General features: G+C 41.5%; 2 protein-coding genes across 2 annotated transcripts in view; one reads left to right on the forward strand and one right to left on the reverse strand.

The window, feature by feature from the left end:
* The window catches only part of LOC128661287 (uncharacterized), a 264,716-nt gene that overhangs the window by 35,141 nt on the left and 201,635 nt on the right, over nt 1-27,940 (forward strand). The window contains exons 4-8 of the mRNA XM_053715559.1: nt 9,805-10,245; nt 10,344-10,821; nt 12,416-12,655; nt 12,861-13,037; nt 16,756-16,862. Coding sequence (XP_053571534.1) covers nt 9,805-10,245; nt 10,344-10,821; nt 12,416-12,655; nt 12,861-13,037; nt 16,756-16,862 — 1,443 coding nt within the window. The remainder of the gene's footprint in view (nt 1-9,804; nt 10,246-10,343; nt 10,822-12,415; nt 12,656-12,860; nt 13,038-16,755; nt 16,863-27,940) is intronic.
* The window catches only part of LOC128659813 (gastrula zinc finger protein XlCGF28.1-like), a 35,797-nt gene continuing 32,249 nt past the window's right edge, over nt 24,393-27,940 (reverse strand). Inside the window, exon 2 of the mRNA XM_053713385.1 lies at nt 24,393-27,080. Coding sequence (XP_053569360.1) covers nt 25,642-27,080 — 1,439 coding nt within the window. The 3' untranslated portion in view covers nt 24,393-25,641. The remainder of the gene's footprint in view (nt 27,081-27,940) is intronic.

Genomic DNA, 27,940 nt, shown 5'->3' on the forward strand with positions numbered 1-27,940 from the left:
CTGTAACTCCGGCTGCCGCTGGGGAGGGAGGTCGTTGCTCTCCGCTCCCTGTAACTCACTTTCTCGTTGGGGACCAGGTGTCCATACCCCCAAACTCCACAGTTGGCGCTCAAAGGCTTGTGCCGCTTCGTTTTCAGTATCCAATTCCCGGATGATGCGACTGACTACCTCCTGCGCAGGGTCTGGACCATATCGGACTAGCCGCCTCTTTACCTCTGGAATGAAATCAGCGCCCTCATAGCAACGGATCCGGTTGAGGTGCTCTTCACAGGGTTCTGACCAGTATCTTGTCAGCTCCATGCTGCTGTAGGTAGGGAAGCTGCGCAGTGGCTAGCGTTGCCTTCAATAACTCTCCTACGATACCAGTGCTGTTGGGGTGCTGCTCCTTGCGCTAGGACGCCATCCCACCGCTGCCACCAAATGTTACGGTTGCCTCCAGGCTGGCTGGAAGTTGGACCGTAGAAAAGGATGCTCCTAGCGCTCACCAACGGATCTTCAGCACCGTAGACACTATAACTACTGCGTAGCCACCATACGTAATGCAGACTCTACGAACCACCGCTGCTGGGCTGGTATCTCGCCATCTGCTCTGCGCCCTGGACCTACGACCGGGCTCCAGTAGGTGAACCTCTTCCTTCTGTACAGCGAAGCAGGATCAGGAACAAGAGCTCTTACAAGAGCTCAGTAGCTAAGGGAGTATATAGAGCATAGCAATCCCTGTAGTGATTATAGCTGTCCCCTACAAACATGAGTCAAAGCTGCAAGTTAGAGGGTCAGAAAAGGTCTGATGTGCTGGAACACACAGCCTGCTTTTTTATTGAGGTTATATGCAAAAAAGACACTCTCAGGGGGAGGCATAAAATCCCCAATAACACATTTGATACATTTAGATAGAGAGGCAACGCCCTTTGACAGGCCATAGTAGAATTACTTCAGCAGATAAGTTACACACAATAAAACAATGCAGTCCACCTTATCACTAGCAGTCTGATTAGACAATGGGAATGTTTATCACTAAACAAAATTAACTCTTAATGGCACACAATGAAAACTAATGTTTTTGTAACAGTGCTCCCTTTCTGTGGAACACTCTGCCTGTGTGGTACTTGGTTCAGTAAGCCCTATTTACTGAACCAAGTGGGAGAAGCCAGGGACAAGTTATTTTACAGGTCTGGGGACATAGTCTTAAAGGGGCATTGTTCACCAAAGTCACAATATGTCCCCAGACAGTTCTTAAAGGGCCATACACACCCAATAAAAGTTAATACATTTCCAGGGGCCATAGTCATGAGGAAGGAGGCTGGCAAATAGGCTTCTCCACGATCCATGGAAGCAGGGCAATTTTTCATTTAAAGGGCCAGTTACAAATAGCAGTTTGTAACAGTAGCGGTGAGGTCCGGTCGGCAGATTAGGGGTTAAAAATTGTAGGTAGGTAGAGGCGACGTTGGGGGGGGGGCAGATTAGGGGTTAATAAATATTATGTAGGTGTCGGCGATGTTAGGGGCAGCAGATTAGGGGTACATAGGGATAATGTAGGTGGCGGCACTGTGCGGTCGGCAGATTAGGGGTTAAAAAAAATTAATAGAGTGGCGACGATGTGGGGGAGCCTTGGTTTAGGGGTACATAGGTAGTTTATGGGTGTTAGTGTACTTTAGAGCACAGTAGTTAAGAGCTTTATGAACCGGCGTTAGCCCAGAAAGCTCTTAACTCCTGGCTTTTCTCTGCGGCTGGAGTCTTGTCGTTAGATTTCTAACGCTCACTTCAGCCAAGACTCTAAATACCGGCGTTAGAAAGATCCCATTGAAAAGATAGGATACGCAAATGGCGTAGGGGGATCTGCGGTATGGAAAAGTCACGGCTGGAAAGTGAGGGTTAGACCCTTTCCTGACTGACTCTAAATACCAGCGGGCAGCCAAAACCAGCATTAGGACCCCCTAACGCTGGTTTTGACAGCTAATGCAGAACTCCAATCTGTCCTTCATACCCCACATCCAATTGCTCTCTTCCTCCTATCGCAACCACCTACGCAATATCTCCAAAATTCGTCAGTTTCTGAGTGCTGAAACTACTAAACAGTTAATCCACTCCCTGGTAATCTCCCGACTTGACTACTGTAATAACCTACTAACTGGTCTCCCTCTCTCCCACCTCTCCCCTCTTCAATCCATCCTAAATAGCTAAGCTAATCCACCTCTCCCAACGCTCTGTATCTGCTGCACCTCTCTGCGAGTCCATTCACTGGCTACCCATTCACAGCAGAATTAAATTCAAAATTCTCATCCTAACCTACAAAGCCCTTACCAACGCAGCCCCCTCCCTACCTGTCCTCACTCATCAACAAATACACTCCAGCCCGCCTCCTAAGATCCAACAATGTTCTGCTCCTTGCATCTTCTACCATCACCTCCTCCCATGCTAGGCTACAGGACTTCTCTTGTGCGGCATCAGCCATCTGGAATGCACTTCCTAGATCTGTCAGACTTTCCCCTAACCTTTCCTCCTTTAAACGCTCCCTAAAGACCTTTCTGTTCATGGAATCCTATCTCCAAATCAGTAACAAATGAATTCCACTTGCTTAACTGCTGCCCCCATCTAACTCCACACTAACATCCTTCTCACCTTTGCAGTCCCCACCTCCTGTTTCTCACCCTCCTACCATCTAGATTGTAAGTTCCCATGGGAACAGGGCCCTCAGTTCCCCCTGTATTTGCTTGTTAAACGTTGTCTTGTGTCTTTTATATTGTATTGTACTGTACTTTTATCTTTGTACCTATGGACAGCGCTGCGGAATCCGTTGGCGCTTTATAAATAAAGAATAATAATAGCAATAATAATATATCAGACACCCTACTTGCTAAATAAATGGTATGGTGGAACGGATGCTACGGGCCTATCTATTAATGTGTGAGCAGACATGATACAATGTCTATTCAGAGCTTGAATAACCTTACTAGAATTTAAGGACGTAATCTAATATTTAAAGGATAGAAAAATATCAATGCACCCAAAATACCCCATTTTTAAAAATTAATGAAGCAACAATTACCTATAGAACAATGTAATTTACGTGACTCTGGGGAAAAAACAATAACAAGATTCTTAATTAAATGGGAATCTTATATTACTGCTCTATCTGAAATGGAAAAAAATCCTTTTAGGTCCTCAATAATGCTAGAACAATGGGAGAACCAAAATAATGAGAACTCTTAAAATGAAATTGTAATGCATAAGGATTAAATAGATGCAGCAGGGATGAGATGGAGTTATGGGAATGAGAATGATATAGTGTTGTTGTTTTGTTAGCTTTCTCCTCACCATCAGGTGAGAGAATGGTTGGGGGGGGGGGGGGGTTAACCTAAATTTTTACAAAATGAGATGTTAATAACAAGACTTATAGCTAAGGTATAAATTAAACGTATAATATTATAATGTAACTCGCACTGTTCATGTGTAGACCATGTTAACCTGATGCTAATTTGCTTTATCCGCCCTGCATAGCAAATTAAGTTATTTAATTTAAATAGTTTTCTTTACATAGATAAGTTCATAATGAAACTTGCATTGCTCAGGTAAAGACCATGTTAATATGATGTTAATTTGATTTATCCGCCCTGCATAGCAAATTAAGTTATTTAATTTAAATAGTTTTCTTTACATAGATAAGTTCATAATGAAACTTGCATTGCTCAGGTGAAGACCACGTTAATATGATGTTACTTTGATTTATCCGCCCTGCGTGGCAAATTAATTGATTTAATTGGATTATCTTACTTATATCTGTATATTAGCTATCTTTTTTGTTGATATTGAAAATAAACAATTAAAAAAAAAAATGCGCATCGTACAATCACCTATATTTTCATAAATTAGTGTATTAAGTATTTTCAGTAGTTTGTCACAACCTAGCCGCCTTTTCATTTGTGAGAAAAACAGTGAGAACTGAAGGGCAGAAATGTTTAAATAAATACGTTGGGATTTGAGAGAAAATTTCATACACGCTCATGGAACGCCCATGTTCAGGTTATTTTACAAGAAAACACCACAACACTTAGGCCCATAGTTATCAAGGTCTGGCAGACCTGATCCGACACTGCTGAATCCGCTCGCCGTATTCAGCATTGCACCAGCAGCTCAAAAATTAGCAAAGTCTGCTATAGAGCAGCAATTAGCTACTGGGAGCTAGCTGAGCATATCTGGTGAGACAATGACAAGAGACATGTGTGTAGCCACCAGTCAGCTCTCAGTAGTACATACGTTTGTTAACAGAAGTGAAATTAAAAGTGTCATAAAATTACACATTGTATCTGAATCATGAAAGTGTAATTTCCTATCCCTTTAAGTAACAGAAAATGTCTGCGTATAAAGTCTTGCTGGTGATTAATAATCTGGGTTGGTGTAGGTCGAGGGTTAACATCAAAATTAAACTTAAATGGATTGGATAGAACATGACATTTCAAACAACTTTCCGATTTTCTTATATTATCCATTGTGCTTAGTTCTTTAAGTATCCTTTGTTAAGGAGTAACCCTAGGTGAAATCAGGAGCGTGCACGTATCTTCAGAGATTGCAAGAACATTTATAGAATTGTTATACACAGTTACAAACACTGCTGCATAGAGTGCTAAATACACGTGCACACCCCTAAGCTCATATAATATCAGCCTCATAGGTTTACTCTATAACAAAGGATACCAAAAGAACAAAGCAAATTAAATAGAAGTAAATTGGAAAGTTGGGTAAAATGACTGCTCTGTCTGAATTATCAGCATTTAACTTTCACTGTCAGATTTAACTTCTGTCTATAATTGATATTTTCCTAATTATTCTGTGATATTGTGTTTTTAATAATACAAAAAACACAAACTTATTATTGCTTATCTGATAATTATCTTTTCTTCAGATGGGAAGAGTCCACAGCTACATTCATTATTTTTGGAAATTCAGAACCTGGCCACCAGGAGGAGGTAAAGACACCTTAGCCAAAGGCTTAAATACCTCCCCCACTTCCTCATCCCCCATTCATTCTGCCGAGGGAACAAGGAACAGTAGGAGAAATATCAGGGTGAAAAAGGTGCCAAAAGAATAAAAAAATTATGGCCGCGGGGGGGGCGGAGCCAGCGCTCAATGGAGACGGCTGCACTTCTGTGAGCTCCGGTCTCCTAACAGGGCAAAGTAGCGCTAAATGTGTGTTTAACTGGCATCAAAGCACATAAATATTCCTGATCACTCCAAGGTCCGGAGCATCTATCTGCGGACATATCAGATGGGGGAACCGCAACAATAACGGACTGGCCTTTTCCCGCTGACCTGATGGCACATGGATAGAAAAAATCCAGGACCCGCAGTCGCGTGTCAGATATGTGGGGAGTGACTTTGGCTATGCTGAGGCCATATGTGAAAGGTATTACGGTGAGATCTTTTTTTTAAAGTAATTTTTCTTTTATTGAAAATAAAAAAACAGAAAAGACAAAAACAAATCTCAAATAAAAATATGCCACACAGGGCAAAATGACAGGTTTGATAAAGATACAAATATATGTACATTAAATACAAAAGAGGAAAAAAAAATAGTTAATGTCATACACATAATATTAACAGACATTGACCGTTTATATTATTATATTAATGAGCTGAACTTAGTAACCTATGTCTTTCGGTCGTCTTTAAATAAAAAACTACACTTAATATTGCAAGGATAAAAGATGACTGCACATAGTATCATAACTCAAATAGTGTAGACTAACTCAAGCAATAATAACCATTAGGGCACAATTGAGGTTTATAATACATAAATATCATCTTAGCTTAATACACTTAAGCCATAAGGACCCAAAAAGTAAATAACTTAACAGTCTAGAGCTCATCATTTTAACTTGATGGATCTGAAGAAAAGAAAAATAGTTTTTTACCTCTTACTTAGTTCAGTTTCCCTGTCAGACGAAATAAAAAGAGAAAAAAAAAAAAAAAAAGAAAAGGTAAATTAAGTTCCTCCTCTCTCCCCCGCCCCCCCCCCTCCCCCCCCCCCCCCCCCCACCCCCTCCCCCCTCAGCCAGCGCCGAGGCCATCATTGTGAATGATCGTTGTCTTGGTTCATAGCACTCTTATTCCCTATAACTGGAAATCCATGAAGCCGGAAATTCACCATGCAATACAAAATCTGCAAAACTATCTGAGCTTAAAAATGGGGATAAGATACGTTTTTGGATGGATAAGGTATAGGACTTAATTATGGGTAACCAGTCCAAAATGAACTTTTTTATTTTTTTTTCATTAGAGGATTTAAGGTGAAAAGATTCAAAAATTATTTGATTCTGTATCTCTTGCGTAACCATAGCAAAGGAGGGTACATACTTTGATTTCCAATTTTTTGTGATGAGATGTCTAATAGACATGATAATAGATACTAGGGTTTTTGATCTCAGAGGAGAATCATTGACATGGATATTTAGAAAGATGATATTTTCTGAGTTAAATGAGACTACGGTGGCATAGTGTATTTTTAACCAGAAGGAAAGTTTGTTCCACAATTGTTTTAATTTTGGGCAATAGTAAAACATGTGTAAAAGGTCTGCCTTGAAATATGTACATCGGGGGGCATTTAGCAGATTGTGAGCTATACATTTTTGCCAGCCTAACAGGTGTTATATATGACCTATTTATGATTTTAAAGTGAGACTCTTTCCAGCTGGATGGAATTCGACATTTGTTTACTAAAGTACAACTAGCCTTTAATTCTCCGTCTTCCAAGTTTGGACAATCTTGTGACCATGAAGCAGAGATATCATTAAGACTGAGTAGATTCTGCTTATTGAGCATAATGTCATACATGAGAGAAATTGAAGTTGATCCCGTTTTGTATTTCAGAATACATTTTTTGATATCAGACCATGCTAGGCATCGATCCAGCTCCCAATTATGTTTATTGAGATAGTGTCTTATCTGAAAATAAGCAAACATATCCTGTCTGGAGAGGTCAAATTGCGTAACAAGAGACTCAAATGAACATATATAGCCATCCTCATGGAAAATTTGGTATAAATTAATGAGTCCTTTATCCGCCCATTTCTTAAAGGTTACCTGAGAATAACCAGGGGAAAAATCAACCATTCCAATTATTGGGAGTAATTCGGAAAAAGAGTAATCAACACCAGTAATTGAGCAAAATTTCTGCCAGGCTCTAATAATGTTATTTATAGTTATCAATCCCTTGATATTATAGGGTAACTCCTTTACTGGACAATGCAAACTGGCTTTAACAGAAAAGGGAGTTATCATATAATTTTCCATTGTCGAACATGAAAAGATATTTGTGTCCGCTAACCAGTCTATGGCGATTTTGGCTAAGCAGGCGATATTGTAATATTGTATATTTGGCAACGCTAGTCCCGCGGAGTCAAGTGAATTCATTAGTTTTTTAAGTGCAATACGTGGTTTCTTATTTTTCCAGATAAATCTGGAGAAGAGAGAATATAATTTATGTTGGTCTGTCGCAGGGATCAGTAAAGGTAGGTTCTGAAGTGGGTATAATAACCGAGGAAATATGATTGTCTTAATAAGGCTAACACGCGCTGATATCGATATAGGTAGAAAGGTCCAATTTTCTAGATCAGTTTGAATTTTCTTTATCAAAGGAGGAAAATTTAACTTATACCAGCAATTGGGATTGGGATGAATATAAATGCCTAAATATTTAAGTGTTTCCGATATTTGGAACGGGAAGTTAAACTTAGCACGGCTATCCTTTTTAATCCACATTAGTTCACTTTTTTTTGAGTTGATTTTATAACCTGAAAATGAGCTAAAAGTACTTAGGCTATTTAAGAGAGCAGGAATTTCTTGGACAGGATCTCCTATAAATATCAGTAAATCATCTGCGTAGATTAGAAGTTTTAAAACTTGTGGGCCAATTCTAATACCGCTAATAATGTCTCTAAGCCAAATTGCTAATGGTTCGAGAGCTATATTAAAAAGAAATGGCGAGAGAGGGCAGCCTTGCCTAGTACCTCTACCTAATGTCAACGCGGGAGAGACATTAGAGTTAACTAAAAGATATGAGATTGGGTTTCTATAGATATTGTGTATGAATCGAATAAATTGATTTCTAAAGCCAAATTGTTCGAGCGCTCTAAATAGGTGATTCCAAGCGATTGCGTCAAACGCTTTTTCGGCGTCGAGGCTAATTAGGGCTTTATCTTGTTTCGCTTGTGTGAGTTGTGTTGGATCAGTATTATACATGTAATCTATACATGTTAGGACTTTGCGGATACTTTTTGAGGAATTCCTAGAACTCATAAAGCCTGTTTGGTCGGGGTGTATTATTTTATCGAAAGAAATCGAGAGCCTGGAAGCTATGATTGAAGTTAATATTTTGTAATCTGTATTAAGGACAGATATAGGTCTGTAAGACGCAGGGTCTTCCGGGTCTTTATCTTTTTTAAGGATTAGGGAAATATTTGCAGCAGTAAAATTTTTTGAAATTGGTTGATCATTAGTGAAATAATTATTAAAAACTTTTTCCAGGGACTCTACTATTTCCTCCGACAAAATTTTGAAGAATTCAGCTGGAATACCATCGGGACCCGCTGCCTTGTTTAATTTAGTCTTGGATATAGCTTTTCTAATTTCCTCTTGGGTTATAGGGGCATTTAATATTGCTATGTCTGTGTCTAACATTTTCGGAAGGTTAATCCTGGACCAAAACCTATCTTCTTGGATTGTGTCTGGTTCTATTCCAGTATATAATTGTTGATAGTAAGTATGGAAAAAATTAACAATTTTATTCGGGTCCGAGTATCTTTGGATCCCTGACTTTATAGCCAAAATATAATTTTTCTTTTTCCTATTTCTGGTTAATTTGGCTAGGAATTTAGCGGAACAGCCATGAAAGCCTTTAAAAAGAAGATTATTTCTTGTTTCTACCTCTTGAATTTTTTGCTTTATTACAATATCCCTTTCCTGCCTAGCTTCAATATATTTTTTCCAATTTTGATCATTACGCAGATTATTATACCTTTCATAGGCAATTTTGATTCGGTTTGCTAATAGTGTCTCTTGTGCGGCCGATTTCTTTTTTATGGTACTCAAATAAGCCTTTATCTCTCCTCTTATGACTGCTTTAGCGGTGAGATCTTGAGCCTACCCTTACTTGGGATGACACCGGGAGCTAAAGATTTTACACTGACCACGGGGCCTGATGAGTGAACACTCCCGCCCGCCATCTTGGATTCCAGAGTCACAGCACGCAACATCTGGGGCCGCAAAGACGCAGAGTAATTGTGAGTACAAATGATGATAGCAATAGCATGGTCTCAGGAGACATACACCCTTCACTGCCCCAGCAACCTCTTACAGTGACAATACGCTTTAATCCACACATATAGAGAACTACGGTTGTTAAACGCAGTCATACCTAACCCTGCTATGCCACATTTGGGTTACAATTAGACACTAGCAATTATATGCAGGACTCTGGGCCTGTAAGGGGATCAAACCGGACGCCCATCTCGGTACAGTGAAAAGTGTTGCTTGGCGCCTAGGGCCTGCGGAAAGTGGAACCTTCTGCAAATGCTGTCTGTCAAGAAATAATCACAAGGGACATATATTCTAATGCACCAGCTGTCCAATACACAGACTGAGAAAATCTTGCTTATCTAAGATATATACCACACTACAATGTACCACCTATGAATCCTGGTCATCAGCTGCACCTTATTTTCTGCATTAACGGGCCGTGAGGTATAATACATATATTTTAAAGTGCCCTATTTTACTGTTATACCTTGTTAAATATGTCTCCTAAAAAAGGCAATAAACCAGAAAAGCCACTTAAAAAACAAGCTGCAACAACCCCGTCTGTTAACAATTTTTTCAAGCATCTGGACACATCTGCTAAAAAAATTGCTGCCCAGCAAGACATTAGAACTGATGCCTCTTCTGCCTCGTCTGAGTCGGAGGGAGAAGGCCCAGAATCTGCTATCTCTGTCCCTAGGGCCCTTCTGGACTCCCTACCTTATAAAAAAGACTTCTCCAACCTGATCTGTCAGGTCAAACAGTGCATAAGGGAGGAAATCTCCGAAATTAAGAAAGATCTTTCAGACATGGGTCTTAGGGTGGAGAAGCTGGAGGATAGCACGGACCTCGCCAGCTCAAATATCACTTTTCTTAGATCTAAAGTTGCGGCACAAGATGAATCCATATTACAAATGGAGAACAAGCTGGATGACTTGGAAAACCGAAGTCGCCGCGGCAATATTAGGATTAGGGGAATACCAGAGTCTATTCCACCGACAGAATTAGAGAATTATCTGCAAGAACTCCTTACACACTCCTTACACATATCATAGGAGTGGAACCCGAAGCCACGATAGCCTTAGACAGATTCCACAGAGCCTTACGAGCAAAGCCACTGGGAGATCAACCTCCAAGGGATGTTATTGTTAAAGTAACAAGCTATCAGATCAAAGAGGAGATTATGAAAAAGGCACGCCAGAAATACCCACTCAGATTCAGAGCTGAATCTATCCAACTATATGAAGATTTGACACCTAGAACTCTGCAGAAAAGAAGGGAGTTTAAATACTTTACTGCCAAGCTGAGACAACGCAATATTGCATACAGATGGGGTCACCCATTCAACCTACAAATTCCTTGGAAAGGCAAAAGATTAATCTGCGATTCCACAGCAGACATCCTACGAGTCTGTAAAGACCTGGATATCTCACCACCATCCCCACAAGATGAAGGAAACAGAGAGATTGCGGAGAAAAGTAACCCTGCACCGCCACTTCCACAGAGATCCGAATGGAAAAAGATTCCAACAAAGTCCGTGACCCCAGACGTCCAGAGCTCTGACTGTTTGCCCAGGATGGGAAAATGAACTCCCAGCCTTTTGAATCAGTTATTAATGTCCATTTAGTTTAGTTTTCTCTTCTTTTTTTGGCGAGGAGTTCCTGTTGGGGATCTGCCCTCATTGCATGGACCTCGTCTGCCGTGGCCCTTCCCGGAATTTTAAGAGGGGGGGGGGGACCACGGCGGTTGGGACCCAGTTGGTAGCTCCAGAGGCGGTTGAGCCCCTTGACTGGAGATCTGGACAAAATCGTATGAAGACAGGTATGAGACAAACTGTTTGAACAATGCTGTCTTTCTCAATTTGTCAACCGTTGTATACATATGCTCAAACTGATGTATGTGATGATACGTTCTCTTACTTCTTACGTTTATACTGTATTTTTTTTTTAACAGGGTTCGAAACTTATTCTATGTAGTAGAATCTCTGATATTACACACCCCATATGGCTAGTTATGCCACATACTCAAAGCTAAAGTTAACATTTGTTGCCCGCTAGGGGTTTGTGTTCTCCCTTTTAAAAGAATACTAATTTTTGTTTTTTATGTTTGCACCAGTTGTGCTATTTTCTTTTGGATTATGTTATGCTTTTCCTGCCTACAACACCACCACCATTGGGTATTCCACATTACACTAATGATTTCATATGATAGTCATTTTCCTCTGACTAACTGGCCAATACTACCTACCAGTGAGAATCCAAAATCAGAAACTAGCGATTATGTCATCAGGTACTGACACTCAACACATACAAATTCTCACTCAAAATGTGAGAGGCTTTAACAGCCCTAATAAAAGGAACCTAGCTCTCCGGGACCTTCATAGAAGAGGGGGGAAAATACTCCTACTTCAGGAAACCCATTTTAAAACCGGGAAGGTACCCAACTTCTTGTCCTCTCACTTCACGCAGCATTTTCACAGTACAAACACACGTAAGAAAATTAATGGCGTTAGTATATTAATTCATCGATCAATCCCTTTTAAACTTCAGTCTTTAGATAGGGATAAAGAGGGTAGATATTTGGGCATAATGGGTCTGTTATATGGTAAGCCAGTAACCATTATCAATTTATACTGCCCCAATACTGGACAAGACCGCTTTTTCTCTAGCCGTACTAACAAAATATTAGATTTAGTTAAGGGCCCCTTGATCGTAGCAGGTGACTTAAATATCCCCTTAGTGCCAGAATTAGATAGCTCTAACCCAGCTACTCGCCATAACCAAAAATTGCTTAGCTCTATATGGAGGGATATTAAGAAAATGACACTCCATGACACCTGGAGATACACACACCCACACACTAGAGACTATACTTTTTTCTCTAACCCGCAGAAAAGCTATTCAAGGCTTGATTACATTTTAGTGGACCATATGGCTTTATCTTTAATAAAAAACGCTAATATTAGCCACACGGTATGGTCCGATCATTCCATGGTAGAGTGTAAGATAGCTTGGCCCTCGGCCCCCATCAAGCCATTTACGTGGCGATTGGACAATGTTCTTCTCTCAGATTCTAAAGTGAGAGAGTCATTTGCAGAATATTTAGACACTTATTTTACCCTCAATAGCTCAACAGAAGTTGGTCCTACGACGGTATGGGAAGCTCATAAGGCTTACATTAGGGGGGAGTTTATCAAACTCAAAGCCTATAAACGTAAACAATCCCTTACTGAATATATCACATTAGCTCAGGGAGTTTCGGAGGCTGACCTAGCTCTGAAGCTTCATCCCGAAGACCAAGCACTCGTTGACAATATGCGGGAAAAGAGGGAGGCTCTCAATAAACATTTACAAATTGAATCGCAGAGGTGCCAATTGTACATAAAACAAAAATACTATGGGGAAGGAAATAAATCTGGGAAACTTTTGGCAAGGACCTTAAAAAAAACAGCAGGCCAGCTCATATGTACATTCCCTCAAAACTACACACAACACTTCATTCGAAGACACGAGATCCATAGGTAAATCATTTAAAGATTTCTACCACAGACTCTACAACTTGTTCCCTAATAGACAGTTGACACCCCACCAGATGAAATGCGAGTCTTACTTAGACACTGTGACTCTCCCCAAGCTTACAGCAGACGAGGCAGCCCTGCTAGAGGCCCCAATCTCCAAAAGGGAAATATTAGAAGCTATAAAAGAATTAAAACCAGAGAAAGCCCCAGGCCCAGATGGCTTTAGTAATAGGTACTATAAGGTTTTTAGTCCCCAACTTGTTCCCCACCTGCATACTTTATTTAACCAGATTTCGGAATCCGTTACATTCCCGGAGACTATGTTGCAGGCTCATATATCAGTGCTCCCCAAGCCCGGTAAAAAAACAGAGACCCCAGCAAATTTTAGGCCGATTTCTTTGTTAAATGTAGATCTCAAGTTATACGCAAAAATCTTAGCAAATAGGATTAATAAATTATTACCAGCTTTGATTCATTATGATCAGGTAGGGTTCGTCCCACAGAGGGAAGCCAAGGATAATATAGGTAAAGTTTTAAATTTATTAGAATACCTTAAAAAATCAAACGTCCCCTCGGTCTATCTATCGACTGATGCCGAAAAGGCGTTTGATAGATTAGATTGGACTTTTCTACAAATTACACTCCAGAAATTTGGTTTTCCCAAGACCTTTATTCAAAAAATAATTGCATTATACTCTAACCCCTCCGCCCAAGTTAGGGTTAATGGGGTACTCTCTGACCAGTTTGAAATTAGAAATGGCACGAGGCAGGGCTGTCCGCTCTCACCCATTCTCTTCATATTGTCCCTAGAACCACTAGCTATAAAATTGCGTGAGCACCCCAACATAAAAGGCATTGACATCCAAGGGGAAAAATATAAATTGGCAATATTCGCCGATGACATACTTATGACCCTATCAGACCCAATACACTCCTTACCACACGTTCAACACGAACTACAGGCTTACGGCGCGGTGTCAAACTTTCTGATAAATACTAATAAATCAGACCTGTATCCAATCAACCTCTCAGAAGAGGAGATACAGGAGATTAATCGCTCCTTCCCATATAAAATTCAGTCTAGAGCATTGAAGTATTTGGGGATTTTCCTCTCTAAAGATATGGAGACTTTACGAAAATTGAATTATGGCCGTCTACTGGAGGAATATCAATATTTGATATCTTCTTGGCTCCCTAAACAGAATATTTCCTGGTTAGGGAGAATAGCTGCCGCAAAAATGACCTTGTTACCCAAAGCCCTTTATATCATGCAAGCATTACCAATACCGGGGGTCTCAACAGACATTAGTAAATTACAAAACATCATAGACACTTACATATGGCAAAGAAAACCACCTAGATTAGCAAAAAATACCCTTTATAGACTTAGGGAGGAGGGCGGGTTGGGGGTCCCAAACCTGCACTTTTATAAACTAGCGATTACTCTAAATAAAGTAGTGGAATGGTGTAGACAGGAAAATGGGTCTAATAAGAGAAGTGTCCATCTAGAGTCCCAACTTTTGAACACCTCCTGCATAGGTGAAATGTGCTGGGCACCCCATAAACCTCCATTAGAATTAATAGGAAAATACCCAATTATTAAAGAGACCTGGTCAACGTGGTTAAAAATACGTAATTCACATAAACAAGTCACTTCAAATTACTCACCTCTGACAACGCTTTACCCAAATAGGGAAATTCAATTAGCCTCCTGGGGAAAACAACACCATCCAAACCTACCCACAAAACTATTGGACCACACACCGGTGTTTCTGTTGATGGATAGAGGGCGTCTAAAACAGAGATGAATTGCTATCACAAGGCATTGACCAATTCCAATCTTGGTTTGTGTACCACCAGGTCCGACACTATCTATCTATACATAAATTTAAACAGGATATGTTTAGACCACGTTCCACGTTTGAACGTCTGTGCACATCACAGCAACCCATCAAAAAAGTTATTTCTATAATGTATAAAGACATTCTTAAATCACACTACCACACTAAGCCAAACTACACATATAGATGGGAAAAAGAACTGGGGATAGAAATACCACATAAACAATGGGTGACATGGTTCCAGGCGACGGCTAAATCAGCACATTCAGTGACAGCTCTTGAAACAAATATCAAGATTCTTACTAGGTGGTACCTGACCCCCAGCAAATTAAAACATATGTTTCCAAATGCTAGTAACAGGTGTTGGAGAGGGTGTGATCAAGAAGGAACGATGTTCCACATATGGTGGGAATGTGATATGATACACACTTTTTGGATACATATTCACAAACTAATTGGTAAAATTATTGGGGTCGAACTGGTCCTCTCACCGGAGGGGGTTCTGTTTAATGCCAGGCCGCGTATTCCCTGTAAAATTAGAAGGAGCCTCTACCAAATTTTATTAAATGCTGCAAAAAGGCTTATCCCACAGCACTGGAAGAAGGCCCAACCTCCCACGATTGCCAACTGGTTAGACTTAGTAAAGAATACCCTAGTCTTGGAGAGGTTATATTACCTTAGAACAGGGGGTCTAGATACTTATCATGATATGATATTTTTATGGGAACAATTCTTATATGGTGAGAACACATCAGATAGATAAATGGTTATAAAAAAAAAAAAAAAAAAAAAAAAAAAAGGGAAATACAGACACACATCTGATAATAAAAAGTTTAGGTGGTGGTTTGTTCATGGCAGGTTGTTCACTTGGATATGTATTATTTTGATTTACTCAATCATTTGAATGCTCATTGTATTTACATGTTTTTCTTTGAGATTATGGCCACATTAAGGTTGATGCTAACTCCAGAGAAACTTCATGGACTTTTTGTAATAGCTGGACTTGGAGATAGAGATAAATTCTCAGAACTTATTTCTTTTTAGCCAAATGCTTGAGTCATAATATGAGCACACCGGATTGGTTTATAACGGTAACAAATGTGGCTATATAATTGAAATTGTACCTCCTAGGCCTGTTTTTGAATGTACTCAAAGGCAAAATTGTTTCAACCGTTCTACTCTTGACATGTTGTACATCTGATTTACTGTTTTTTTGTTTATTTTGTTTTGAAAAATAATAAAAGAAATAAAATATTAAAAAAAAAAAAAAATTATGGCCGCCCCACATAAAAAAATACGGGCGGGGAGCTGTTAGCTCTTCACCTTCTGAAGAAAAGATAATTATCAGGTAAGCATAATTTAAGTTTTTCTTCATAAACGGGAAAACAATACCCAAACTATAGAGGACACTGAATGCCAAGACGGGAGGGTACAAAAGACAGCCCATTCTGAGGGCACCAATCCTGAAAACACCCAAAACTCCTGACAAAAAAACAGCTTCATCAGAAGCCAAGGAAAAAAGGAAAAGGCCCAAGTAACTGTCCAGCAGTTAGCCCAGTAAGGCCCTTGCTAGAGAACGCTCTGAAAACCTACACTCGACTGAGCCAACAAGTCACAGACACTTGGTTCCGCAAGAAACATCCCCCCCGACCAGAAGTAAGGGGAACTTCTATATTCTCCCAGAAAGGACACCGATAAGGGATCCCCAGGATGCAATGAAGTAGGGCAATAAATGTCATGTACTGTTTCTTTAAGAAATACTTAATTATTTAGATGGTTCTCCCTTTAAATAGAGGCAGGACTTCCTCTACAATTTGCTTGGAAATTTGTTTTGCAATGGATCCTAGCTGCAGCTCCTGTTTCTAGAGCAACCTTACATTCTGAAATCCTACTTGGTCATAACTTTGATTACCATTTGTAATAGGAACATTACTTTTGTTCTTGCAGTTTCTCAAAATATTTCTAAGAATTCCTCCAGCATCTGTTACGGAATCAGTGAACAGCTAAATTCCGCTCCACAAGGTAGCAAGACGTCACAGCCTCGATCTGGTGCCACTCTCCTCTGTGAATCCCCAGCTGAATCTGACAGTGTACTTCCCTGCTACTCAGGACTTCTAGGCAATCACAGCGCACCTCAAATACCAACTCCTCTTCTACAGACTCCGTAGTTCCTGACTATCAGCTGGAACTTATACACTTTGGAGCTTCAAGTTCAAGTAAGCAATGTTTTAATCTCAGTCATACTTTTATCTCACCAGTTAAGGCTGCCGATTCCCAGTTGTCATGGATACCAGACAGCTAAGGCTACCCCCCACCCCTCTACAACCTCACTGTCACAGGTACTGGGCTGCAGGGGTTGAACTCTTACCCCCCCCTTTTTGGTTGGAGTATAAGGTGACAGCCCAATTCAGTATTGCCTGTCCCAACCCCCCATAGACTCAGAAGAATGTTTGAGATTATTGCAACCTCCTGCTTTTATGTGCCTTTCTGTTATTGTATGAGTTATCCATTGTCCTTTTGTGATTAGATAATTGAATGCTGAGACCTCCTGCTGTTATGTGTCTTTCTGCTATTGTGTGAGTCATCCATTGTCTTTTTGTGATTAGAATCTTGTTTAACTTGTTTAACGGAAGGATGGAAAGGTCCTCCCCACGAACGACCAGAGGTTCCGGGTTCGGTGGACATTGAGAGTGCCTTTTCTGGGAAAACAGCCAAAGAAAGAATGGCTATCTGTTCTGTATAGACTGGTCCAGCAAGAGATGTGGGTGGAGGATGGCTATCGGGCCCTCCAATGACTCGCTATGCAAGCACAGCCATTGCTGGAGGATGGCTCCCCCAAAGAGGGCTTTGGCAGCTCTGGATTGTTATTTACAAAAAGGACAGAAGACCCACAGTTTAGGAGCGAGACAGACCAGGGGCTGGAGGATATCTCTGGGCTCCAAGAGGAACTGATGGATCTCTTGGAGGAATCTTGGCTACTAGATGATCTGGATTTTATAATTAACCAGGAAGAGGCACTGGTCAAGGAATACAAGAGGCTGCTAGATCTCGTTAAGCAGCTGGCCAAGGGTATACAGATCTGGGATGCAGCCCTCTGGGATTCATGGAGCTTGACCGTGGAGGAGTGGCAACAAAGAAAAAGGGAACCAGGGCTGCTGGATCCCGATCAGCAGTCTGGCTCTGAGCTTATGCTCTTGGACCAGGGGGCCACCCTAGCAGAAGCGCTGGCAACAGGACAGAGAGCCGCTGGCCTCGGCCCAGCACCTGCAGCAGCTCTGGTAAACCAGGGAGAGGTGGTAGTCGTTCTTCCTCCCCTTACACAGAACCCCTTCCCGGGAGAGGAGACAGTCGGTCTCTCTCCCCAGCGGCAGAGCCATCCCCTGGGAGCGGAAGTAGTCGTCCTCCCTCCCCTTACACAGAACCCCTTCCCGGGAGAGGAGACAGTCGGTCCCTCTTCCCAGCGGCAGAGCCAGGAGCAGGAAGAGGAGACAGTCGGTCTCTCTCCCCAGCGGCAGAGCCATCCCCTGGGAGTAGAGGTAGTCGGTCTCCCTCCCCTTATAGAGAACCCCTTGCAGGGAGAGATGAATGTCGATAACTCTCCCCAGCGGCAGAGCCAGAAGCAGGGAGAGGAGACAGTCGGTCTCTCTCCCCAGTGGAAAATCCATCCTTCAGCAGCGAAGGTAGTCGTCCTCCCTCCCCTTACAGAGAAGCCCTTGCAGGGAGAGACGGGTATCGATATCTCTCCCCAGTGGCCAAATCCCTTTCTGGGAGAGGAGAAAGTTGGTCTCTCTCCCCAGTGGCAGCACAGTTTCCCATGGAGCGGAGGTAGCAGACCTCCCTCCCCAGCGGTAGATCTCCTTCTCAGGAGAAAGACAGACAGCCTCTCCCCTCAGTAGCTTGGAAGAGTCTCTACCCTTTTCTTGTCCAGGAGTATTTCTCACCGGGGGCAGGCGTTGCATTAGGCAAGGAGGAGAAAAGCTTATACAGTTGGTGCCACATGTTTGGGCACCTGAGCTTTGCCTGCCCCACCAAGAAGCAACCTTCCCCTCTGGTCTGGGTCCGCAGGTACTAAACCAAGTGTCACGGAGAGAGGCAGTGTGGCCCTGGAACTTGTGGGACAGCAATTGTTTGGGAGCCGGCCTTGGCAAACTTGTTTGGGACTTTGCCTTATGTGACTATCCCTGCACCCAGGGAACAGGGTATAAATGCCAGCCGGAACCCCCAGGATGACCCAAGCTCTGGAGAGATGGGATCACCTCTCCCAGCAACCGAGAAGTGGAGGGCCACCGTCGGACAGCCCCAGGCCAACCTGTTAAGGGTCTAGCTGGATCTGCCGAACTGGAGGAGGGGGGGGGGTATCACGGATACCAGACAGCTAAGGCTACTCCCCACCCCCCTACAACCTCACAGATACTGGGCTGCAGGGTTGAACTCTTACCCCCCTTTTTGGTTGAAGTATAAGGTGACAGCCCAATTCAGTATTGCCTGTCCCAACCCCCCCCCAGACTGAGAATGTTTGAGATTATTGCAACCTCCTGCTGTTATGTGCCTTTCTGTTATTGTATGAGTCATCCATTGTCCTTTATAGATTAGATAATTGAATGCTGAGACCTCCTGCTGTTATGTATCTTTCTGCTATTGTGTGAGTCATCCATTGTCCTTTTGTGATTAGAATCTTGTTTAACTAACCATGGTCTGATGTTTGTCTCATTGTATAATATTTGTTATAACTACCCCCCTTTTCTGTTGGAAATGTATAAAAGCTGTGTTTTCTGTGAAATAAAGCAGTTCTATTTTCACCTGAATGCTAGTCTGTCTAGTTATTTGGGTGGGCTCCTGCTAGAATCACTTTCCTGAGCTACATAGCAGCCTGTTCCAGGCAGAGGAAGGACACTCTGGCAGAGCTACCTAGTCTGGGTAGCTGGAGTCTGCCACAGGGTGGGACCCTGAATACTGGTGCTGTCGGGCATCAGGGGTGGTTACAGGCTGTGGTCTCTTGCCATCTACATAGCTGCAGTCAGCAGGGAGGAAGCAGGACCCGTTTGGCGGAGCTACACAGTCGGGGTAACCGGGTATCCATCACACCAGTTAACTTCTATGTTTGTTCTGGCTTAACGTTCTCTAATTGACTTTCTTGAAACAAACATTTATTGCAGCTGTAATCCATCTTTATTTTTATTATGTGTATTGAGATATCCAGCCTGCCTTGTTATTGTAACAATAATCACCAACTTTGCTCCTTCAGTTACCTTCCAAGTTTATGTTCTACTACTATAAGGACTTACTGGAACAATCTTACTTAGAATTTACTGGATATCTTAACTATATAAGTATTAACTATGATAATGTGAACATTCTCATTCCTTGTCAATATTTGAGATATAAAGATTATCATTCTATACCGGTATTTATAAGATATTTATTAAATATATATGTATACAATTCAGGAGAATTAAGGTTAGGAATTTTAAGTTTGGTTTCTAATGTTTGTTATTCTGAAGATCAAATTGCAATCTGTTGTTTAGCACTAATTAAAGTCAATTAAGGCTGAACTTCAAGTGCTACAAAATTCTATTCTGTAATATATTTACTCTTTGGTAAACTATCTACATATAGATCCACTTAATCTAACGTAACAATAAAGAACCCCAAGGGTAACTTCAAGAGTGTAGTCCAGAGGAAACAAGGCAAAGACCTAAAAAAGAACCCTACCGATCCAGCAGAGCAAAGGGAGGAAAACCCAGACACCAGTCTGCATAGAATTCAAGGGATCAAAGAAAGCCCTGCAACTTTGCATAGGGGAAGAATTCTCCTTCTCCCTTTAGAGTGCAACCCGCACCCAGGAGAGAGCAACTGAAGACAAACTGTCCCCGGGAGACACTGAAAAACAGCATCATAATATCTGAATATGCACCTCTTAAAGCCATAGTTTTTGCACTTTAAGAGAGTTCTTAGGCGAACACAAGTCACCAACACCAGCAAAAGCTAGTAGACTGCACACAACCGTCTTCAGAAGACCCCAAAGTAATGCAGAACTCCTCCCCAAGAAAAGCAGGAAGGAAGAGCAGAACCACCTAAGGAAGACTCACAAGACCTACGTATGATATGGGGTCCAGGATCAACAGAGCAGACAGATCTCTGACCCTGCTCCAAGCAACGGACCCAGTATTAAGCGATTGACAAAGTCCGAAAAACAAGGGGAATCAAATCTCCCTGACAACCAAGACCTTAAGAAAGGAAAAGGACCAGCCCCCCCTCAAAAAAAGAACTTAGGTTTCAAAACCCTGTCGCAGCTCCCTTTCAGAAGGCTAAGGACACTCCTAAAGAAGACCCCTAAGATTCTAGTACTGGTAAGGCGCGGCCAATCACCCGTAGGGGGCCCAAGGCGCTGCTCATTTTATCAACATTGATAGGTTGAAAAGACTGAGAGGACTTTGCCAGGGGTTGGACCTGCAACCCTCGGGTTGCAACAGAGCTCAGCCACAGTGCAGTAGCATGCTGAGCTACCTGTCCAGCCCCTTCTACTGACAATACAGAAAAGGCAAGTCCAGCCCTTCACTCCGACCTCCTGTACGCAAGGTAAGGGGAACAACCCCACAGAACAGAGGAAGAAAGTACCTCTGAGTACAAGTCAGGTACTGAGGAATGCAAAATCTACCCCCAAAGGGATGAAAAACAAGCACAAAATAAGCTCTACCACACACCGATATGGAGTGAAAGCTGTAGACTGACTCAAAAGTCAAGTATCGAATGAAGAACCATCCGGACACTATGGCCGACCCAGTAGAAAAGACTAACTTACCGAAAAAGGAGAGAAAAATCCGCCCGTAGGTGCAGAAGATGGCCCGGAACAGGGAAACTGGACTGTCCCGAAACAGTCCAAAAGGATCTGCAATACAGAACCTCAAAACATTCAGTCAAAGACAAGGACCATGACAAAAAAACCCAGACATCCGGAACCCAGAGCCAGTTTAAACAAGCTAATAACCCCTGAGGAACCACTGGGTTACCCCATCCAGAGCAGACCTTGAACCACAGGTGATGCATTACGGTCATATCTAGACACCTCGGACACTGAACTCATACGGAAGAGTCCCAGAACACAGAGTGCTTAAAGACACCCATAGCGGGATTCAAACTCCCAACCAAAAAGGGTGCTAGGCAATGTTGAAAGCCACACAGCTAATCTGGTTAACCCAAATGCCCTAGGCACAACACCCACTAAGTCCAAAGACTAAGGGAAATGTACACAAGTTCAACCCTTAGAAATGCAGGATTGAGAAGAAAAGACTAGTCTCCAAGATCCTCTCAGGATCATCTTCCTGGAAGCCCCTACACTTGAGGAATGTACAAATGAATGAGCAAGTGAAAAGCCAAAATGCTCAAGCAGAGGCTAACACAGGAAAAAAGGAGACAACATAGTCTGCTGTCCAAAAATATGGGAGCAGACGAGATTCCCGGAAGTAGAAAAAAGCCAAATAGCCCTAAACTTCCTGAAACAAATGACCAGAAGGCCACCCCTAAGGAAAGGGGACAAAAAGCCCAGTTAGCCTCGACCCGAAGGAAGAGGTACCGTCATGAAGGGAACCGAACCCAAAGAGAACAATCCCCAAGGAAGCCTCAAAGAAAGATGAGGACAACGCCATGGAATCCTCTGAACCTCCAACCCACTATGGGAAGGAGAAAGACTCTAGCACCTGATCCAAAGGAACCCAGGAGCCTACTGAGTATGCCTTAGTAGGATCCGAACCTCAGAAACCCCGGCAGCTAAGTAGGGATAGGCCAATGAGGACTGAGCACAATCCCCTCTGATGCCCCTATAACTTGCAACGAAAAACAAGAACGCAACTCAAAACCAAAGAGAGCCACTCGGCGCCCCAACCGGACCAGCCAGGTATAACGGGTACCACATGTCTGATATAGACCTCAAGGGACAGAAAAACTAAAACTAGTACCCAATCAGGACCAGCCTGATACATAGGGCACACAGGACTGTCTAAGGCCACAAAGTCGCAACCCTAAAAGGGATAGCCAAATAAAACAAACGGTAGACATAACAATCCAAAGGAAAAATTGTAACTGACATGAGCTTAACAAAATTAAATAAAATACATCCTAACCGGATTCAAATAAAAAAAAGGGCAACACCCGCAGGTTAACGCCCAAGAAGAACGGACACACTAACAGGACCAGCCCATCAGGGATCTGATTCTTCCAAAGCTCAGAACTGGAAAAGATACTCAAAATAAGACGATAAGGCGATTGCTTCATCCCCATACGTCTAACTCTGCTTGCCGTTAGGAACAGAGGACCGATGATCCACCACCCCGTTAAGACTGGGATCCTCCAGCAGCGCCAAAACAGGACAAGAAGGCGCATCAGTCTATAACGAAAAGCAAGAATTACCTCTGCCAGGGCAATTGATGACCCTGGCTTCCCCAGAGGGCTGAACTGGACCACAAGATCCCACGCCTGACGAGTCCTGGTTAACAGAACACAGACAATATCTTAAACACACACCTCTTGGGAGATGTAAATGCGCCAGCGGCATAGATATGGCCATGCGGAACCATGCCGTAACCTCTGGAGGAAACGAGCCACCTTTCCGGGGAAGGATAAACTGAATTTGGGACACCTGCTTGTGTAGTCAAAGAAGGTTCTAGGGGACGCACCTCACGGGATATGGAATCCTCAGAGGCGGATGGCTCAGAGGCGGAGAATAGCGCACTCTAAGATGGCATTCGGAACACAATTGATGGGCATGTATCACACGGGCCATCTCATATTCTTCGCAAGAAGTAGAATCTGAATCAGAGACATCCGTCTCCAAAAAATCAGAATCCTCCCTAACTTGAAGATTGAAAGTATGAACCAAAAAAAGAAAATAAATGGCACCTTACACCCCCAATGGCTGGGGCACTCACCACCTCCTATGACCCAGACTCTAGCAAAACAGACTCTCTCCGTCACCACAAGGTCGAATACGGAAATGGAGAAAGAAACGTGACCACGCCCGGTCACAAGGTGCACTGTGCGGTCCAAGAAAAAGCGTGCCAGTCCGCAAAGACCACGTTGCATATCAAAAAGGCTGTTATGTTCCGAAATAGCCACAAGCCTAAATATCACTACACATTAGCAGACAGAATCACATAACAAACATGATTAAATACCCCCTGTTCAATAACCCCCCTCAGGAGATAAAAGGAGTCCCACCGAGACCCTGTCTTAAATGTATCATCGAAGGGCCTTAGCCCTCCCGGTTAGATAGCTTTTTCTTCATTACAATACAATCCATGTTGAAAGTAAAATTAAATGATCTTACTTGAATCTACGCCATGGAACAGGAACACGGCCCTTCAAGTGTGACAGATAGTAGCGCTGCTTCTGACATGGACTTGAGAGGAGAGCAGGCAGGGAAACTCGTCAACGCTGATTGCTTATGGAGCTATTAATATGAGTTAGGATGGTTTCGCAGAAAGACTCTCCCTGCATCTCCGGACTCTAACTTTCATTGATGCTCTCACTAAGAGGCTGACAGGACTACTTAAAACTCCAGTCCCATTCTGAAGAGTACTACCATCCATAAGAGACTATCGAAAAACTTCTGCCACTTCTCTGCCAACCTCCTGTGACGAGGGGCAAAGAATGAGTGGGGGATGAGGGAAGTGGGGGAGGCCAGGTTCTGAATTTCCAAAAGTAATGAATGCAGCTGTGAACTCTTCCAATTTAAGAAGAAAATACTGGTCTGGATTACAATCACTTTATTTGCATGAAAAAAACATTACATATCATTATATAGTAAAAAGCAGCAATACATAATATAGAAACATCCATAGATATTGACGGCAGATAAGAGCCATAGGCCCAGCAAGTCTGCCCGATATTACCTAACAGTATAAACTTATCTAGTTCGTAGGATAGCCTTATGCTTGTCCCAGGCATTTTTAAAGTCCCCCACAGTGTTTGTCATTACTACCTCTTGAGGAAGTTTATTCCATAAATCAATTACTCTTTCTGTAAAGAAGGGCTTCCTCAAATTACTCCTGAATCTACTACACTTCAGCTTGAGATCATGACCCCTTGTTCTTGAATTTTCCATTTTATGTGCACACAATTGTATAAATGTACCTAACACTTGTGCTCTTGATTCAAAGGGATTTATCAGACATATAATGTTCCCTTTATATATACAGTATGTGCTATCATCAGTTCTTGTGGCTTCTAACTAACATGAAAACATCTAACAGATATAATATCAAGTTACAGAACATGACATACATATTACATACCCAGTATACATGTAGGTTATAGTAGCCATTTAAATTAAACTGATTATAATCACGTATGTACCGGTTACTGATATTGTGTCTCATGAAATAAAATAATTTTCCCCTCAGTAATTCCTCTGGTATATAACATGTACAATGCTAAGCATCTATTGCTATAAGAAAAGGTTTATCCACATGATGTACACATTAAATATATCTCCCAGATGTCAATCATTTGAGACTGATGTTCTTGTTTATATAATTCTCTAGCACTCTATTCATATAAAGACTCTTTTTTCTGTAAATATAATTAATTTCTCCCCTATGTATATCAAAATGTACAACTCCTAACACTGGCATATTAATAAATAACACTGGGGGTGCTTTGGTGTTGAATGGTTGTGTAAACTGGTCAGTATGAGGATAGAGTTGTATATTCCTGTGTGGTGTTTGGATTCTATCACATTGATATGAGAGAAACTGAGGTGCACATATATAGAGGAACAAAGTACAGCAGGAGAGCACTTCCAATCTGGGGTTTTTATAACTGGGATTTAAAAAGTATTATTTACAATAAGATCCTTTTTGATGGTTCTATTTAGAGAGTGTGTCCTCTTTAGAATAATTGTAAAAAGGTTTGTACACTGTGTATATAAAATTTATTTGTGTGTAAATATTTGGTGTTTTGCGATACCAGGTTTCGATAAAAATTCCTTTTTTCCAATTTCTAAATATGTGAAAGGTTTCTTCCCTTGTGAATCCTTTCATGACTTTTCAGATGACTCTTTTCTGTAAAACATTTCCCACACTCTGTACATGTGAAAGGTTTTTCTCCTGTGTGAATCCTTTCATGACTTCTCAGACTACTCTTTTGTGTAAAACTTTTCCCACACTCTGTACATGTGAACGGCTTTTCCCCTGTGTGAATCCTTTCATGACTTTTCAGACTACTCTTTTGTGTAAAACTTTTCCCACACTCTGTACATGTGAACGGCTTTTCTCCTGTGTGACTCCTTTCATGAGTTTTCAGATGATCAATTTTTGTAAAACTTTTTCCACACTCTGTACATGTGAACAGCTTTTCTCCTGTGTGACGCCTTTCATGAGTTTTCAGATGATCGATCCGTGTAAAACTTGTTCCACACTCTGTACATGTGAACGGTTTTTCTCCTGTGTGACTCCTTTCATGAGTTTTCAGATGATCCATTTTTGTAAAACGTTTTCCACACTCTGTACATGTGAACAGCTTTTCTCCTGTGTGAATCCTTTCATGAGTTTTCAGATGATCCATCCGTGTAAAATGTGTTCCACACTCTGTACATGTGAACGGCTTTTCTCCTGTGTGACTCCTTTCATGAGTTTTCAGATTATCCATTTTTGTAAAACTTTTTCCACACTCTGTACATGTGAACGGCTTTTCTCCTGTATGACTCCTTTCATGAGTTTTCAGATGATCCATCCGTGTAAAACTTTTTCCACACGCTGTGCATGTGAAAGGCTTTTCTCCTGTGTGACTCCTTTCATGAGTTTTCAGATGATCCATCCGTGTAAAACTTTTTCCACATTCTGTGCATGTGAAAGGCTTTTCTCCTGTGTGACTCCTTTCATGAGTTTTCAGATGATCCATCCGTGTAAAACTTTTTCCACACTCTGTGCATGTGAAAGGCTTTTCTCCTGTGTGACTCCTTTCATGACTTTTCATATAATCCATTTGTATAAAACATTTGCAGTACTTAGTACCTGTGTGTGGTTTCTCACCTGTGTGAATTTTGTGGTGTTCTAGTAGAGGAGACTTACATCTAAAGCTTTTCTCACATTCTGTAGATTTGAAAGGTTTCTCTTTTGTATGAATCATTTGGTTAGACTGTAGACTTTTCCCATCTTTACTATGTTTTGAAAACTCAGTAAATGTGTGTGGTTTATCCTCTGGGATAATAATTTCACTAGATAAGTCATAAATGTTGTCCTCTTGTTTAATGACTATATTACTCTCTGTAATTAATGATTGCTTCCCAGTTCCTGCCCATTCTCCATCTTCTTTAAATATCTGCTGTGATATCCCCAATGTTTGTGAATAGTCATTAGTGTCTAAGACTTTTGGAGTTTGTGGTATCATTCTGATGCTTCCTGTAGTGAAGGACGGATATGAACTATTCAAGTGTTTATCTACATAAAAAGAAAATGAATAAAGAAAAATAAGACTGTTTATTCATTTATAATATAATCCATCTCAATAAAAAAACATTTTTTTATACTCAAGAATCTCTTCCATTTTGTGTTTTTTTAAATTTATTTACCTGTAAATCACAAATTAAAAAGCATGACATAGAACGTAAACATTACTACATCAGAGCAACCTAAATTACTGATTACAGATTACTGATGAAAACAAGTTATAGGGCCGCATTAAACAAGGTGAGTGTGGATAATGTTCTCAGCCAGGGAACAAGTACATCTGTATTCTGGGCAAGATAGGTGGCATCCACCATCCTCATTTAACATTGCACAAGCAACTGCACATACAGCCCTGCACGGCTCATGCTCACCCAGTCTAAATCATCACAGACTAATAATCAGTGTGAGATTTTTTGAGAGGGTAAGAAGCAGTGACCTTATGTTAATCTTTAGCGTTCGGCTGTGGGTGTTCTATTTATATAAACAGCCAAAAACTTTATTAGTTCAATAATACTCACTGTAAAATTAAAGGGACACTCAATCAAAATTAACCTTTCATTATTGAGATAGAGCAGCAATTTTAAACAACTTTCCAATTTACTTCCGTTAACAAAATGTGCAGTCTTTTTATATTTAAACTTTTTGAGTAACCAGTTCCTACTGAGCATGTGTAAGAATAAGCGTGTATGCATTTGTGATTGACTGATGTCTGTCACATGGTACGTGTATGCATTTGTGAATGGCTGATGGCTGTCATAACTTTTAAAATTGTCAGAGAAATTGTCTATTACTCATTTGAAGTTCAGACTAAGTGCTATTGCATTGTCTTGTTATCTTGCATTTGTTGATAA

Source organism: Bombina bombina, chromosome 5 (assembly GCF_027579735.1).
Source record: "Bombina bombina isolate aBomBom1 chromosome 5, aBomBom1.pri, whole genome shotgun sequence".
Classification (NCBI taxonomy): Eukaryota; Metazoa; Chordata; class Amphibia; order Anura; family Bombinatoridae; genus Bombina; species Bombina bombina.